Below are 13,199 nucleotides of genomic sequence, written 5' to 3'. Positions count from 1 at the left end.
ACTGGCCGGGAATGTGGAACCCCCTCCTGCACTCTAACCCCCTTCTCTGAGCCCCCTTGTACACCCCATACCCCTCCTCTGCCCCAGCCCCTTGTCCTGAGCCCCTTTCTGGACATTGCACCACCTCCCACATCCCACACTCCCTCCTGCACCCCAACCCCCTGCCTGAGCCCTACATTCATGGCCCTGCAAGCAATTTCCCCACCCAGATGTGGCCCTCGGGCGAAAGTTTGCCCACCCCTGCTCTATCTTGTTTCCTGCTGCCCTTTGTGCTCAAAATTCTTTGTGTTGAGAGTTCCAGAATCTCGGTAGGAGTGACAATTTCAGAGAAACAAAATTACAGGAATATAAACTTTTTTCCCCTCCGCAGAATTCCATTCTCCCATTGTGCCTTGTTGCAGATAACTTCTTCCTTTAATAGGTAACTTACAGCCTCAAAAGAAGGACATTTTTTTAAATGTGGGAAGGCAATACAGATGCTATTTAATTTAAAAAAAAAAAAAAAAAAAAAAAAAAAAGCTTGTCTTGCATACACAGTTCTGTTTCTTATGGCCTCCCTTCAGATCAACAGTTACTTGCTTTCAATTTTCACTTAATGTTTTTTTCCTCCCTTGGGTGAGGAAGTCTTTCAACAAGAAAGGTTTGGATAACTTTGACACTTATTGACTCAATTGCAAAGATGTGCTAAATATTTGCAATGCTTTCTGATTGGCTGTGGTTTATGGTAAGAACAATTTTTCTGCATAGATTAGTTATTTCTCTAGTGTAGCTTTTGGGGATGCAGGGAACTGAGTGTTTAATTCTTAACAAAATTTACATTAGGACATCTATGGCAGATGGAAAAGTCCAGCTATTTCTGTAAAAGTACAAAACATGAAGTTTTAAAAATACTTTGTTTCCAATCCAGGAGCTGACATGTCGAGAAGAACTTCTAACTCTCCTCCTGTCACTTCTACCATTGGTGTGGAAAATACCTGTCCAAGAAGAAAAAGCGATAGGTATGTTTTCATCATACTACACTATCAGAATCATAGCAAAAATTTATGTATTGTAATAATGTGACTTAAAAATGATGGATTCAAAACCATACGTAATAAGGAATTTTATCAGGCAATGAGTCTTACATTTCAGACTGGCGACTTCCTTTTTTTGAGTTCTGTATACTTTCTACCGATAGAGGGAAGACTAAAGTATCTTACATAGAATTGTCCCCACATTCCTCTATATTTTAAGTCCTTTGTTTATCTAAGTCTTATTACCATGTGTAGATTCACCATACTTATAAAGCAAGTCTGATAGTCTACTGTATGTGTAATTTACTGCCCGTCTTGGGGCAGCTAAGCCCAGTTTAATTTTCAGCTTGACAGACTCAACTACAAGCCTGCTTGTGGACATGTGATAAATTAGTGACTTTATCAGGATTAGTTTAAAACAATATATCACTTAAAAATTAATGTCTCAAACCTGTTCGTGTATAGTGTATAAAATATTTTTGTCATTTCCCAGATGAATCCCTAGCTAGCATTACTAGCGTGGTAAACTTCAAGAAACATTTCTCTCATCAGGAGCTATTGGGCTGCATTTCTGTATAATTTTTTTCCCCTTTCTCTTTTTCAATAAGATTTCATTCTTTCCAGTTGGTCTTTCCCACTGACTGCATGAAGTATACTTTTTTTTTTTTTGGCAATTGATTATAAGGGTCTTTCTCAAGCACTAGAATTGTGCCTTTTTATAAAGAATGAGGATCAGCAAGAACTTCTTACCTGGTTTTAAACAATGGTGCAGCTGCACTGATGCTATGAATGGTTTAAATTCTATCATCGACCCAGGGACAGGCTTTTTTTGCTACCCTCTCATCTCATCAGCAGAGCTCCGAAGTAGGGGGTAAAAATCTCTGCAACTGGTCTACAGTAGTTATACATGGGTAGCACCAGTGCAGCTGCATCACTGCTGAAAAATGGGTATGTAAGTTCCTTATGTAGAGACATCCTATATGTCTGTTTCTAGCTATTGGATATAATTTGAGTCCAGGCATACAGGGTACTAAAAATGCCTATTTCACCCCTTAATAATGATCCTCAAATCCTACATAAACCCCTGAGCAGTCTTACATTTCATATCCATGGTACAAGCAGAAAGCAAATAGGCTGTCATTGGATGTTCTCAAATTTTTGTTAGCAATATACATTATACGCTTGGATGTCACTTTTGGCCTTACTATTGGGGGTATTCAGTGCATTAAGGGTATCAGATATTTCCCCCTCTTCTCCCCCCCATCAAAAAATAACTTTAGCACATATTGGTAAAACTACTGGAATTAGGATCCTTGAAAGTCAACTTTAACAGTTGTAATATGTTTTTTTTTATTCAGAATATTTTTTTTAGGAATTATTTGTGTAGGAGTGAAAGAAGTTTAAATTAAGATGCTTAGTTCACCAAGTTTTGCATTGTTATAAATACACACTTTTTTTAGTTTTTCCATTACCAAGCATTTTCTGGAATCTTTGTTAAAGAGAACCATGCACTATATTCTCTTAACAGGGTTGGGAGTCGGGTAGCACTGAGTTCTCACATCAGCTTAGCCACTGATTTGCTGTGTTGCATCGGGTGAATTTCTTTCTTGTGTGTGCCTTATCCCTCTTTGTTTGAGGATAAGCTTTATAATAGCTCACATGGGTGTCGTGCAATTAAACAATTTTGTACAATGGTGTGACTAGGTATAGTGGTGTATGTTAAGTGCTTATTCTTTCATTAGGTTTTTATTTGAACAAATTACTTTCTTGTAAAAGCAATCGTATTCAACTTGTTAGCGCAGTAAAAGGTAAAAGCTTGTTAAGTAGCTCTTTGTCAGTTTTAATATTTTGGTTGTATTGTTCTGATATAGCCAGAGCCAAGCATGTCAGTCTGCTTCTTTAAAGTAGGGGATTTTTAACAGGTAAGAGGGGTTTCTAAACCACATTTTGCTAAATATAATTTTTTCTGTCTCAAAAACCTAGTCTGTGTTGATCTAGGCCAGGGAAATGAAGTGCTGCTGCTGTTCAGGGAAAAAATGGAGAAATTTCAAAGTCCAGATTTTGATTATTAATAGGAAGAAACTGAAACTGGTAGGTCCCTGTTTTGAGAATAAGAAAATCAGATTGCTGAATCTGAATTGTAAATAGCCATTTTGTGGTGGTGATTTTTGTTTAATTATCCTGGAGGTGTTTAAAGAATGAATAAAAGCAAAGAATGTCCCGTGGGAAACCTTTGGAGACACTAACCAAATATGTATCATGAAGATATGTATGTTCAAGTTATAAAGTGCTCCAAATGTATTTAATACAAGTTTGATCATGTTACTTTGAAGTGTAATGTATATGCTGATTTTTCTTTCAACAGATTTTAAGCTACCCTTCACAGTTGACATATGCCTGCCCAAAGAGACACATTCAAGTTATTTGAGATCTACACGGGAAAAACTAAGTTCAGAAGGAATAGTTCATCCATCCTTTCAGACTCCTGTAAAATTAAATTCTTCATCTCGAAAAACTAGGCGTCAGCGCAAAATCACCCATCGGTATTCTGTGAGGGATGCAAGAAAATCTCAGTTATCCACTTCGGATTCAGAAGGCAATTCAGACGACAAGACTACCATAATGATTAAACACAGACGATCTCAAATCCTACAGCCTTTTGTAACATACCCACCTAGGGACGACTACCTTGCAAGAACAGGTGATTCCCCACTGGCAGAAGTAGTGCGAAGTTTTAATCCCGATCCCATGAGTCTAGAAAATTCAACACAGATCGTTCCAGCACAAGAGTCAAAATCTGAGGTTATAAATGAGTCAGCTGCGGCAGCAATTGTCAGCAGCATGGACAATTCTCCATTTGACTTGTGCCATGTCTTGTTGTCATTGTTAGAAAAAGTATGTAAATTTGATATTACCTTGAATCACAATTCTGCACTTGCAGCCACTGTAGTGCCCACCTTAACAGAATTCTTATCAGGATTTGGAGACTGTTGCAATGTGAGTAGTGAAGCAGAAAGTGAAGTGGTTTCTGCAGGCTGGACAGAAGAACCTGTGGCTCTGGTTCAAAGGATGCTCTTTAGAACAGTGCTGCACCTTTTGTCCATAGATATTACCAATGCTGAAACTATGCCTGACAACTTGAGAAAAAATCTAACAGACTTACTTGGAGCAGCTTTAAAAATTAAAACTTGTTTGGAAAAGCAGTCTGATCCTTTTGCTCCAAGAGAAAAGAAAACACTACAGGAGGTTCAAGATAACTTTGTGTTTTCCAAGTATCGCCACAGAGCCCTCCTTTTACCTGAGCTTCTAGAAGGGGTTTTGCAGATTCTGATCTGTTGTCTTCAGAGTGCAGCTTCCAATCCATTTTATTTTAGTCAAGCTATAGATCTCGTTCACGAATTTATACAACACCAGGGATTCAAACTATTGGAAATGACAGTGCTTCAAATGGAATGGCTGGTCGCAAGGGATGAGGAAATAACTACCGAAGCCTCAGAACATCTAAAAGCCCTAATCAACAGCATTATGAAAATAATCAGCACTATCAAAAAAGTGAAATCAGAACAGCTTCATCAGTCAATGTGTACAAGAAAGAGGCATAGACGATGTGAGTATTCTCACTTCATGCATCACCACAGAGATCTCTCGGGGCTTCCAGTTTCTGCTTTTAAAAACCAGGTTTCCAGAAACCCCTTTGAGGAGGTAGTACATGGAGAAGTTCATTATCCTGAACGCTGCTGTTGCATTGCTGTTTGTGCTCATCAGTGCTTCTACTTGCTGCAGCAAGTTTCTTTGAGCAGCACCTGTGCTCAGATTCTATCAGGTGTACATAATGTAGGAATATGTTGTTGTATGGACCCAAAGTCTGTGATTACTCCATTACTTCGAGCTTCCAAGTTACCAGTGTTAAAAAACTTTCAACAGCACATATTGAGCATCCTTAGCAAGTTTATATTGGATCAACTGGGAGGAACTGAAGTGTCTCAAAAAATTATACAAGCAGCCTGCAATATTTGTACTATTGACTGTGACCAGCTTGCTGAGCTAGAAGATACCCTGCAAAGCAACTCGACTGATATTGGTCTCGCATCAAATTTTTCATGTCCCTCTTATAGGTTTCAAGGGATTTTGCCTAGTAGAGGATCTGAAGACATGTTGTTGAAGTGGGATGCTTTGGAGGCTTACCAGGACTTTGCTTTTGAAGAAGACGGACAACGCAGTGTGCAGATAGCAAGCCACATTTGCCATTTAATCCAAAAGGGCAATGTGGTGGTTCAGTGGAAGTTATACAACTATATATTTAACCCAGTGCTCCAGAGAGGGGTTGAGTTAGCTCATCATTCTCAACAGCTCGGTATAACTGCAGCATGCAATCACGTATGCAGCTGTCATAGCCGATGTTTGCCCCAGGAGGTACTTCAAATTTATTTACAGACACTACCTGCATTATTTAAATCCAGGTTTGTTAATTTTTTATTTATTAATGGGAAAACTGTAGCTGTAAATTACAGAAATGTTTGTACATTAATCACTGATTAATATGTAATAAATTTGAGGTTGGGTAGCAGCACACACTTGGAAATGAAGGTGATGGGGACCATGTAAATAATTAGGATTGAGACCTTTATTATCTAACTTTTTTCAATAGGTTCATAAACCCCAGAAGGCCTCAGATCTGGGATGAGAGTATCTACCCTACAAAACTAAAATGTGTAAAACCTTTATGCAGAATGCGATATACAAACCTATTCTGCACTTCTTATTCCTCAAGCAAAAGTTAGTTGGGCATGTTGAATAGGTTCATGTGCCTTTTTTGTGAAGGAATTAGACTGCATAGAATTACATCTAATTTCTACCATTGCAACTGCATTCATAGAATTATTAGTACATCCATAATTCTAACAAACAAACTATATTTGAGGCTTGAGGTAGGATTTCTTATAATTCCAAAATGACAAGGAACTGCTTCCTTGTTGCTTTACTCTTTTTTGTTTTTAATCTCTTATTATAGAAAACCTTCACTTTATTTTTTTTTAAAAATAGTTAAACAATCGCAGCACTTGCAAAACATGAAGTATAAGGGGAAGATTCTAGAAAAATCGAGAGCGTTTTTTTACCCTTAAAGTATGGTATGTGCTAAAAGCACAAACAAGGATGTATTCTTCCCTTCCTGCAAGGGACTGTGGTCTGTGTGGCCTAGTTGCAACCCTGAAAATTTCAATCTATCATGTGAAGTGACTGTTATAAAGACAGACTGCTCTGGATGCATAATAGAACCAAACTTATAACATCTTGAGAAAACTGATAGTGACAAAATCTAGCTATTCTGGTTAGCATAGAAATTTATAAACTTGTTAGAAAACAATCTTTGTGAATATTGGAAGATTGAGGAGGGGAAAGTGAAGACTAGAGTCACTAAGTTATCTAAGGCAGCCCATGTATGGCTTGGTAAAAAATGGGCAGTGGAAAGGACATGAGTATTTAAGTTAGCAGTGTGACTTTTGGAACACATTGTTCAATTGCAGTAAAGGGCATAGATTTCATCAAATGATTACTATAATCAAAAAGACAAATGATTGTGCCGGTCAAAATGAGAACAGCTGGAGTGCTGCGTCCATTTTTGGGCACTTCCCCTTTGTAGGGATGTATGTATTTTGGAAGTGGTTTAGATAAATAAGATTATAAAATGTCTTAAACTCTATAGCCCACTTCTACAACTAAGTATTCTTGGTTTGGGGAGGGGGAGGGGGAGGGGGAAGGGGAAGGAAGCTAGGGGTTTGCTGTTACAGAAATATGTAAATACCTAAAAGGGTTACAGAGACTTTGGGTTAGGATTTGTATGAACTAATAATTTTTTGTGTGGAGGGTGAATAGATTCTCCTAGAAATTAAAATAAGTAGAGTTTGGGTTAATACATGAAACAGTGTTTTTTCCTCCATGCGTAATGAGTAATATTTTGTGTACAGTATGACATTATTTTAAAACATCAGACTCAAAAACCTGCATGTAAAATATTTCAGATAAAATTAAAAGTACATTTGTTTGTGTCCATATTCAAACAAATATCCTTGCTAACTGTGGTTACATAATGTTCCAAAATTGTTATATTCAGAGGGAATTTGTGCTTTCCAGTGTGTAACAGAAGTAAGAGGGACAATGACATATTTCAAAATTGTTCATTTAACGTGTTAGATAATTCTAAATGATTGTTTGTTTTTTAAAAAGAGCATCAGAGGCTCAGGCACAAGTATAGCATAAAGGCAAGGGCCAAACCTTCTGGAGCAAACTTAACTGAAGAGGTTAATTAAAACACTCTTGTGGCTCTAAACAGCATGTTCTTCCAATCCACATGAAGTGCATTATAATAGTCTGCCATTATGCATTCCCTATTTGAGAAGCAAGATTGTGTGGCTTCTCTCCCACTATCGAATGAATTATCCTTAATCAGGACTCTAGAGTAGTGCAAAAGATGTCCTCCATAGATTCTTGCCAATAAGCCCCAATAGAGCAGCTAATGGGAAAGTGTTGGGGTTAAGGTAAACTTTGACCCCAATCTAAATTTATTTGTAACCCTGGTATGTAATACTTGGGTATACATTTTACTGTAAAGATAACTTCCTTCTTGAATCCTAGTAAAGTGTGTGCTGTTTGTGTCTCTGGGACAAAGAATCTTAAAAAGCTCTGTTTATGCCCAGCCTATATAATAGTGAAGTTTCTGTGTGCTTTCTTCCATAGGATAATACAAAATCTGTTCTTAAGTTGTAATGGAGTGAATCAAATGACAGAACTGAATTACTTAGATTCTGTAAGAAGTCACTCTCTGAAAGTATTTGAAACTCTGATATTCTGCCTTGGAGATCAGCAGGAAGACCAAGCAATGCCAGAACTAGAGGGTATGGATAATGAACAAAAAGAGCCTATTTTAGATTTAGTGACTTCCTTTCATAGCCAGCAGATTTCTGATGTTCCTCAAAGCCTGAGCAAGTTTTATGCAGGCCTCAGAGAAGCTTATCCAAAGAAGAAAAAGTATGTCAATCAAGATGTTCATGTCAATTTGATAAATTTATTTCTCTGTGTGGCTTTTTTGTGTGTAAGTAAAGAAGAAGAGTGTGATCGGGATTCAGCTAATGATTCTGAAGATACATCAGGCTATGATAGCACAGCTAGTGAGCCTTTGAGTCACAAGCTACCATGTCTCTCACTAGAGAGCCTTACTTTACCCTCCCCAGAACATATCCACAGGGCAGCAGACATCTGGTCTATATGTCGTTGGATCTATTTGTGTAGTTCAGTTTTCCAGAGACAGTTCCATAGGCTTGGTGGTTTTGAAGTTTGTCATAGATTAATACTCATGATAATCCAGAAACTTGCCAAAAATAAAGAAAAGGAGCAAGAGGAAAAGGCGAGAACTTTAAGTGAAAATAATAAATGTTTAAATGGCAGTCCTTCTAATGAACCTGTTTTCAAAGAAGATTCATATCACTTGACTGTGAACAAACAGTTGACACGATCGGAGCTTAATAGTCTTGATGAAAATCCTGATGCTACTGGACAACTGGTATCTGAATGTGTCTCCTGTGACCATTCTTTGAAAGTGGAACAAATTTCGGTTGCTACTGTTGATGAGCTTGAGGAACGAAAGAAGTTTGTAAGTCAAGAGAATGAGTGGTCACTTCACAGTATAAAACTCTTGGAATCTTTGCTGACTATTTGTCTACACAGCGCAAATAGTACCCAACAGAAAGTGGAAGTGGAGTTGCTTCAGCAGGTAAATATATTCTTTACATAAAGTTCTTAAGGATATATATACAATACTTTCTTCCAGTAACTCAGTGAAAACTTATTTTAGAAGTGGGCAAAGGGTAGTGCTCCTTATTTTCTTCTAAAACAGTACCATTTTTTTGGTTGAGGTTTAGGGATCAGATTAGACACCAGGTCAAGCTGACTTTTGCTTTGCTTTGTGGACTTGGGCAGCTTTCTTAACCTCTTTGTCTCATTTTCCTAATCAGTAAAGTGGGGAATGGTGTGAGGAGTAATATTTGCAAAGCCTGCTGGATATGAAAAAGGGTATGGAAGAAATAAGTGTTTTAAAAACTTGATTGTATTAGCTTTGTACTGTTAGTTGGGAAGTAACCAGTGGCCTAAATTTCAGCAGAATGAAGATTTTGATTTACTGGATGACAGATAGTAACAGACAGATCTTCATACTATTTCAAGTGATTGAGATGCGGCTGAGAATGTAAATGGCAGTGGAATTCAATCCATTTAGATAAGAGATTGGTGGTGGACAGGGGAAGCTAAAAATAAACTAGGATACAGTAATCATTGCATAAATACTGGGACTGAATATAGTACAGATTTTTTTTTTTCATTTAGCCAAATACAGAATAACATCAAGCATAATGGATGGTTTTTGTTTTGCTCATGTAGAGTGTGTGTCTGGAAGATATATTACTTGAAATGCGGGACCAGCTTGCCCAGTCAAGAGCAATTGAAACGTACTTGGCAAAACCTCTGTTAGATTCGCTGCTTCGAGTTGCTCTGGGAAATTATTCTGCTGATCTGGATCATTCTGAAGAGAAAACAGAGAAGGTATGCAACAGTATAACACTCTCACTAAGCACAAGTAATCTGGTTTAAGAGGATTACTCATATGTGTAAAGGTTTGCTGGATCAGGCCTGTATATGCTACTCATAAATAAAAAAGCATACGTTGTCACATCAGAGGGCATGTGCACAGGCTTGCTTAAAATTAGTAATGCTTTTAGGGAGTCATTCCTTCATGGATACATGTAAACACCATTGAAGTTAGTGGATGCCTGTTTTATTCGCTGTGTCAATCATAAATGAAAGTGCTTTATGCACAAAAGGAAAAACAAGCAAGCTATATATATCATAGTATTGATTCAGGGAGAATAGATCTGAAACTTGTTTCAGTTCACTTTTCACTCTACAACAGAGGTGGGCAAACTAAGGCATGTAGGCCACATCTGGCCTGTGGGACTGTCCTGCCCTGCCCTTGAGCTCCTGGCTGGGGAGGCTAGCCCCTGGCCCCTCCCCCACAGTTGCCTCTCCCCCCCACAGCTATGCTGCCATGCAGGCAGCTGGGATGCGAGCTCCTGCTGCTCTGAGCGGCATGGTAAGGGGGTGGTGGTGGCGGGGTTGGGTACGGGGTTCCGGGGGGCAGTTCAATGGGGCAGAGGTTCTGGGGCAGGGTGGTCAGGGGTCGGGGAACGGGGGGGTTGGATTAGGGTGTGGGAGTCCCGGGGTGGCCTGTCAGGGTGTGGATAGGGGTGGGGGGGCAGTCAGGGGACAGGGACCAGCGGGGTTTGGATGGGGGTGGGGTCCCAGGGTGGGGGGAGCATGGTTAGGGGCAGGGGGTGCTGGGAGCGGGCGGTCAGGGGACAAGGAGCGGGGAGGGGGCGGTTGGATGGGTCGGAGGTTCTGAGGGGGGCAGTCAGGGGGTGGGAAGTGGGTGGGGGCGGATAGGTGGTGGGGGTCAGGCTGTTTGGGGGGCACAGCCCTCCATACAGTTTCACACCCCGATGTGGCCCTCTGGCCAAAAAGTATGCTCACCCCTGCTCTACAAGAAGGATAAATTGCCCCCCTGAGTCTTCCTCCCCCCCCCCAAAAAAAAAAAAAAAAAAAAAAGGAATTTTCAAGAAAGCTCTTCAGTGCGGGAGGCTGATTGACCCTGATGTTTTTCTCCTGATGCTCACAAGACCCTTTGCAAGGTATGGAACCATCATCCCACCTTTTACAGAAGAAAAGAGATCAAGTTACTTGCACAGGGTCGCAGTCAGTTTGTGTTAGATTGGAAATGAAATTTTCTGATTTTTATTTTTATTTTTTCCCCCACGTTTTAACTGTTAGTGCTGCCAGAAAGGTTTAAGAACATGGGTCCCTTGACAGAATCCTTTTTCCAGTTTGTTTTTAAGATACATTTTTTGGGTTTTTTACTCATCATAAAAAAAAATCAACTTACATTTTTGCTTTTAAAAAATACTCTCCACCCCTTTAGATTTTTTGTTTTGTTTTCAAGTGACGTTTTGACTCATGTTTGTAGAGGCAGTATTTTCCAATAGGTTTTATGGATTGTGCTGTTCTCTCCACTTTCAAGAGCAAAGGTAATTCTGACCTAGAAGATCTCACAGCATTTTGTTTTTTGAATGAAAATGAAACTTATAAGCAACTGTTTCTAAGTTTGTTTTGTTTTTGTTTTTAAATATGGGTGTGTCAGATCCATCACATGGACAAGGAGTCTGTGTCCCAACCTGAAGACCTTTCTGAAGAAGCTGAAGAATCGCAGTGCTGTAGTTTTAAACTCTTTGCTGAAGAGGAAGGCTATGAAGCAGATAGTGAAAGTAACCCTGATAGTGAAAGCAAGGATGAAGGTAAATGCAAACTTTGCACAAACATCAGGCAAAATCATCTTTAACTGTTTTATAGACTAGCTTTTATCATGTGATTTATGTGAAGTACTGGACTTTTTCCCAACATGCAAAAGTGGAATAGATTGCACAGGCCATAACAGATTTTCAGTTTAGGTTATTTTTGCAGTATGAAACAGCTTTATTGCAGGGGAGGGTAACGGTTCACACCTATTTTACCTAAATGTTATTGGGAAATGTTTTACGCACTGAGTTTTGGCTTCTGTCAGATTGCTCTGAAGTACTGTTGTCGTTCTCACTGAAGTGTGTTATTGATTGTGGTCTAAAAGCAGTTTCTTCTCCAGATAGGATCCTAAGTAAGTAGTGTTTTTTATAACTCCATGCTCAATTTTTTTACAATGTTATCTTCCTTGTAAAATATTTCCTAGTCTGATCTTAATCTGTGTGTGTGTGTGTGTGTGTGTATATATATATATACTAATTTTTCTAATAACATGCACATCCATTGTTCTTTTTGTTACAAAACTGATTTTTCAAATTAAGCATACATTGTAAGTATTTGCTTTTGTATAACAATTTGATCTAAAGTATGCATTTAATTATAATTGAGTTGGAGTTGTAATTTCAGTTAGGTGTGTCTGTCAGTTGTTCTGTCTATATTGTAAATCTGTGTAGCATAGATATTAGACTAGGGTTGCCAACTTTCTAATCACACAAAACCGAACACCCTAGCCCCACACGTTCCCTGAGGCCCCGCCCCCGCTCACTACATTCCCCCCTCCTTTGGTGGCTCGCGCTCTACCACCCAGATTCACTTTCACTGGGTTGGGGGGGGGGGTTGGGGTTCAGTAGGGGGCAAGAGTTCTAACCGGGGGTGCAGGTGGGACCAGAAATGAGGGTTCAGGGTCCAGGAGAGATCTCTGGGCTGGGGCAGGGAGTTGGGGTTTGGGAGGCAGTATGGGCTCTGGGCTGGGGGTGCAGGAAGTGGTCTTCAGGCTGGGGGGTGGGGCCAAAGGATTCAGTGCGGGAGGGGGCTGCGGGTTGAGGCAGGGGGTTGGGGTGTAGGAGGAGTTGTGGGTTCTGGGCTGGGGGTGCAGGCTCTGGTGCCGGGGATGAGGGCTTTGGGGTGCAAGAGTGAGCTCTGGGTTTGGGGGGGGACGCTCAGGGCTGGGGCAGGGGTTTAGGGCTCCAGGTTGGGGCGCGGGCTTCCTTGGGCGGCTCCCGGTCAGCAGCACAACAGAGCTGAAGCAGGCTTCCTGTCTGTCCTGGCTCCATGCTGCACTCCAGAAGCAGCCAGCAGATCCGGTTTCGGGGGGGGGCCAGGAGGCCAATGGGAGTGTGGAGCTGGTGCTTGGGGCTTGGGCAGCGCACAGAGCCCTGTGTGAGGTCCCCCTCCCCCCACCTAGGAGCTGGACCTGTTGGCCGCTTCTGGGGCACAGCATGGTGCCAGGACAGGTAGGGACTAGCCTGCTTTAGACCCGCAGCACTGCCGACTGGACTTCTAACGGCCCTCTTGGCAGTGCTGACTGGAGCCGCCAGGGTCCCTTTTTGACTGGGCATTCCAGTTGAAAACTAGACACCTGGCAATCTTATATTAGACATATTATAAGACTAACTGTATAGTGTACTTTAAATCTGTCTGAGTAAGAGGGGAATTCTAGAATTTTTATGGCTTACCTGAAATACTTGAACAAGATGTCTAATAAATCTACCACTTGCAATTGTTTGTGTGGCAAGTTTCTTTGCTTGTAGTAGTAGTAGTAGTAGTAATCTTAAAACCAAACCAAATAATAGC

At 40.3% G+C, this 13,199-nt stretch overlaps 1 protein-coding gene across 4 annotated transcripts in view; it reads left to right on the top strand.

The window, feature by feature from the left end:
• LYST (lysosomal trafficking regulator) overlaps positions 1-13,199 on the top strand; it is a 169,026-nt gene that overhangs the window by 54,617 nt on the left and 101,210 nt on the right. For all 4 annotated transcript variants that reach the window (XM_037895287.2, XM_037895289.2, XM_037895288.2 and 1 more), the window contains exons 4-8: positions 908-998; positions 3,379-5,473; positions 7,749-8,781; positions 9,444-9,605; positions 11,254-11,407. In XM_037895287.2, coding sequence (XP_037751215.1) covers positions 908-998; positions 3,379-5,473; positions 7,749-8,781; positions 9,444-9,605; positions 11,254-11,407 — 3,535 coding nt within the window. The remainder of the gene's footprint in view (positions 1-907; positions 999-3,378; positions 5,474-7,748; positions 8,782-9,443; positions 9,606-11,253; positions 11,408-13,199) is intronic.

Source organism: Chelonia mydas, chromosome 3 (assembly GCF_015237465.2).
Source record: "Chelonia mydas isolate rCheMyd1 chromosome 3, rCheMyd1.pri.v2, whole genome shotgun sequence".
Classification (NCBI taxonomy): Eukaryota; Metazoa; Chordata; order Testudines; family Cheloniidae; genus Chelonia; species Chelonia mydas.
This window is presented reverse-complemented; position numbering and strand designations above follow the sequence as displayed.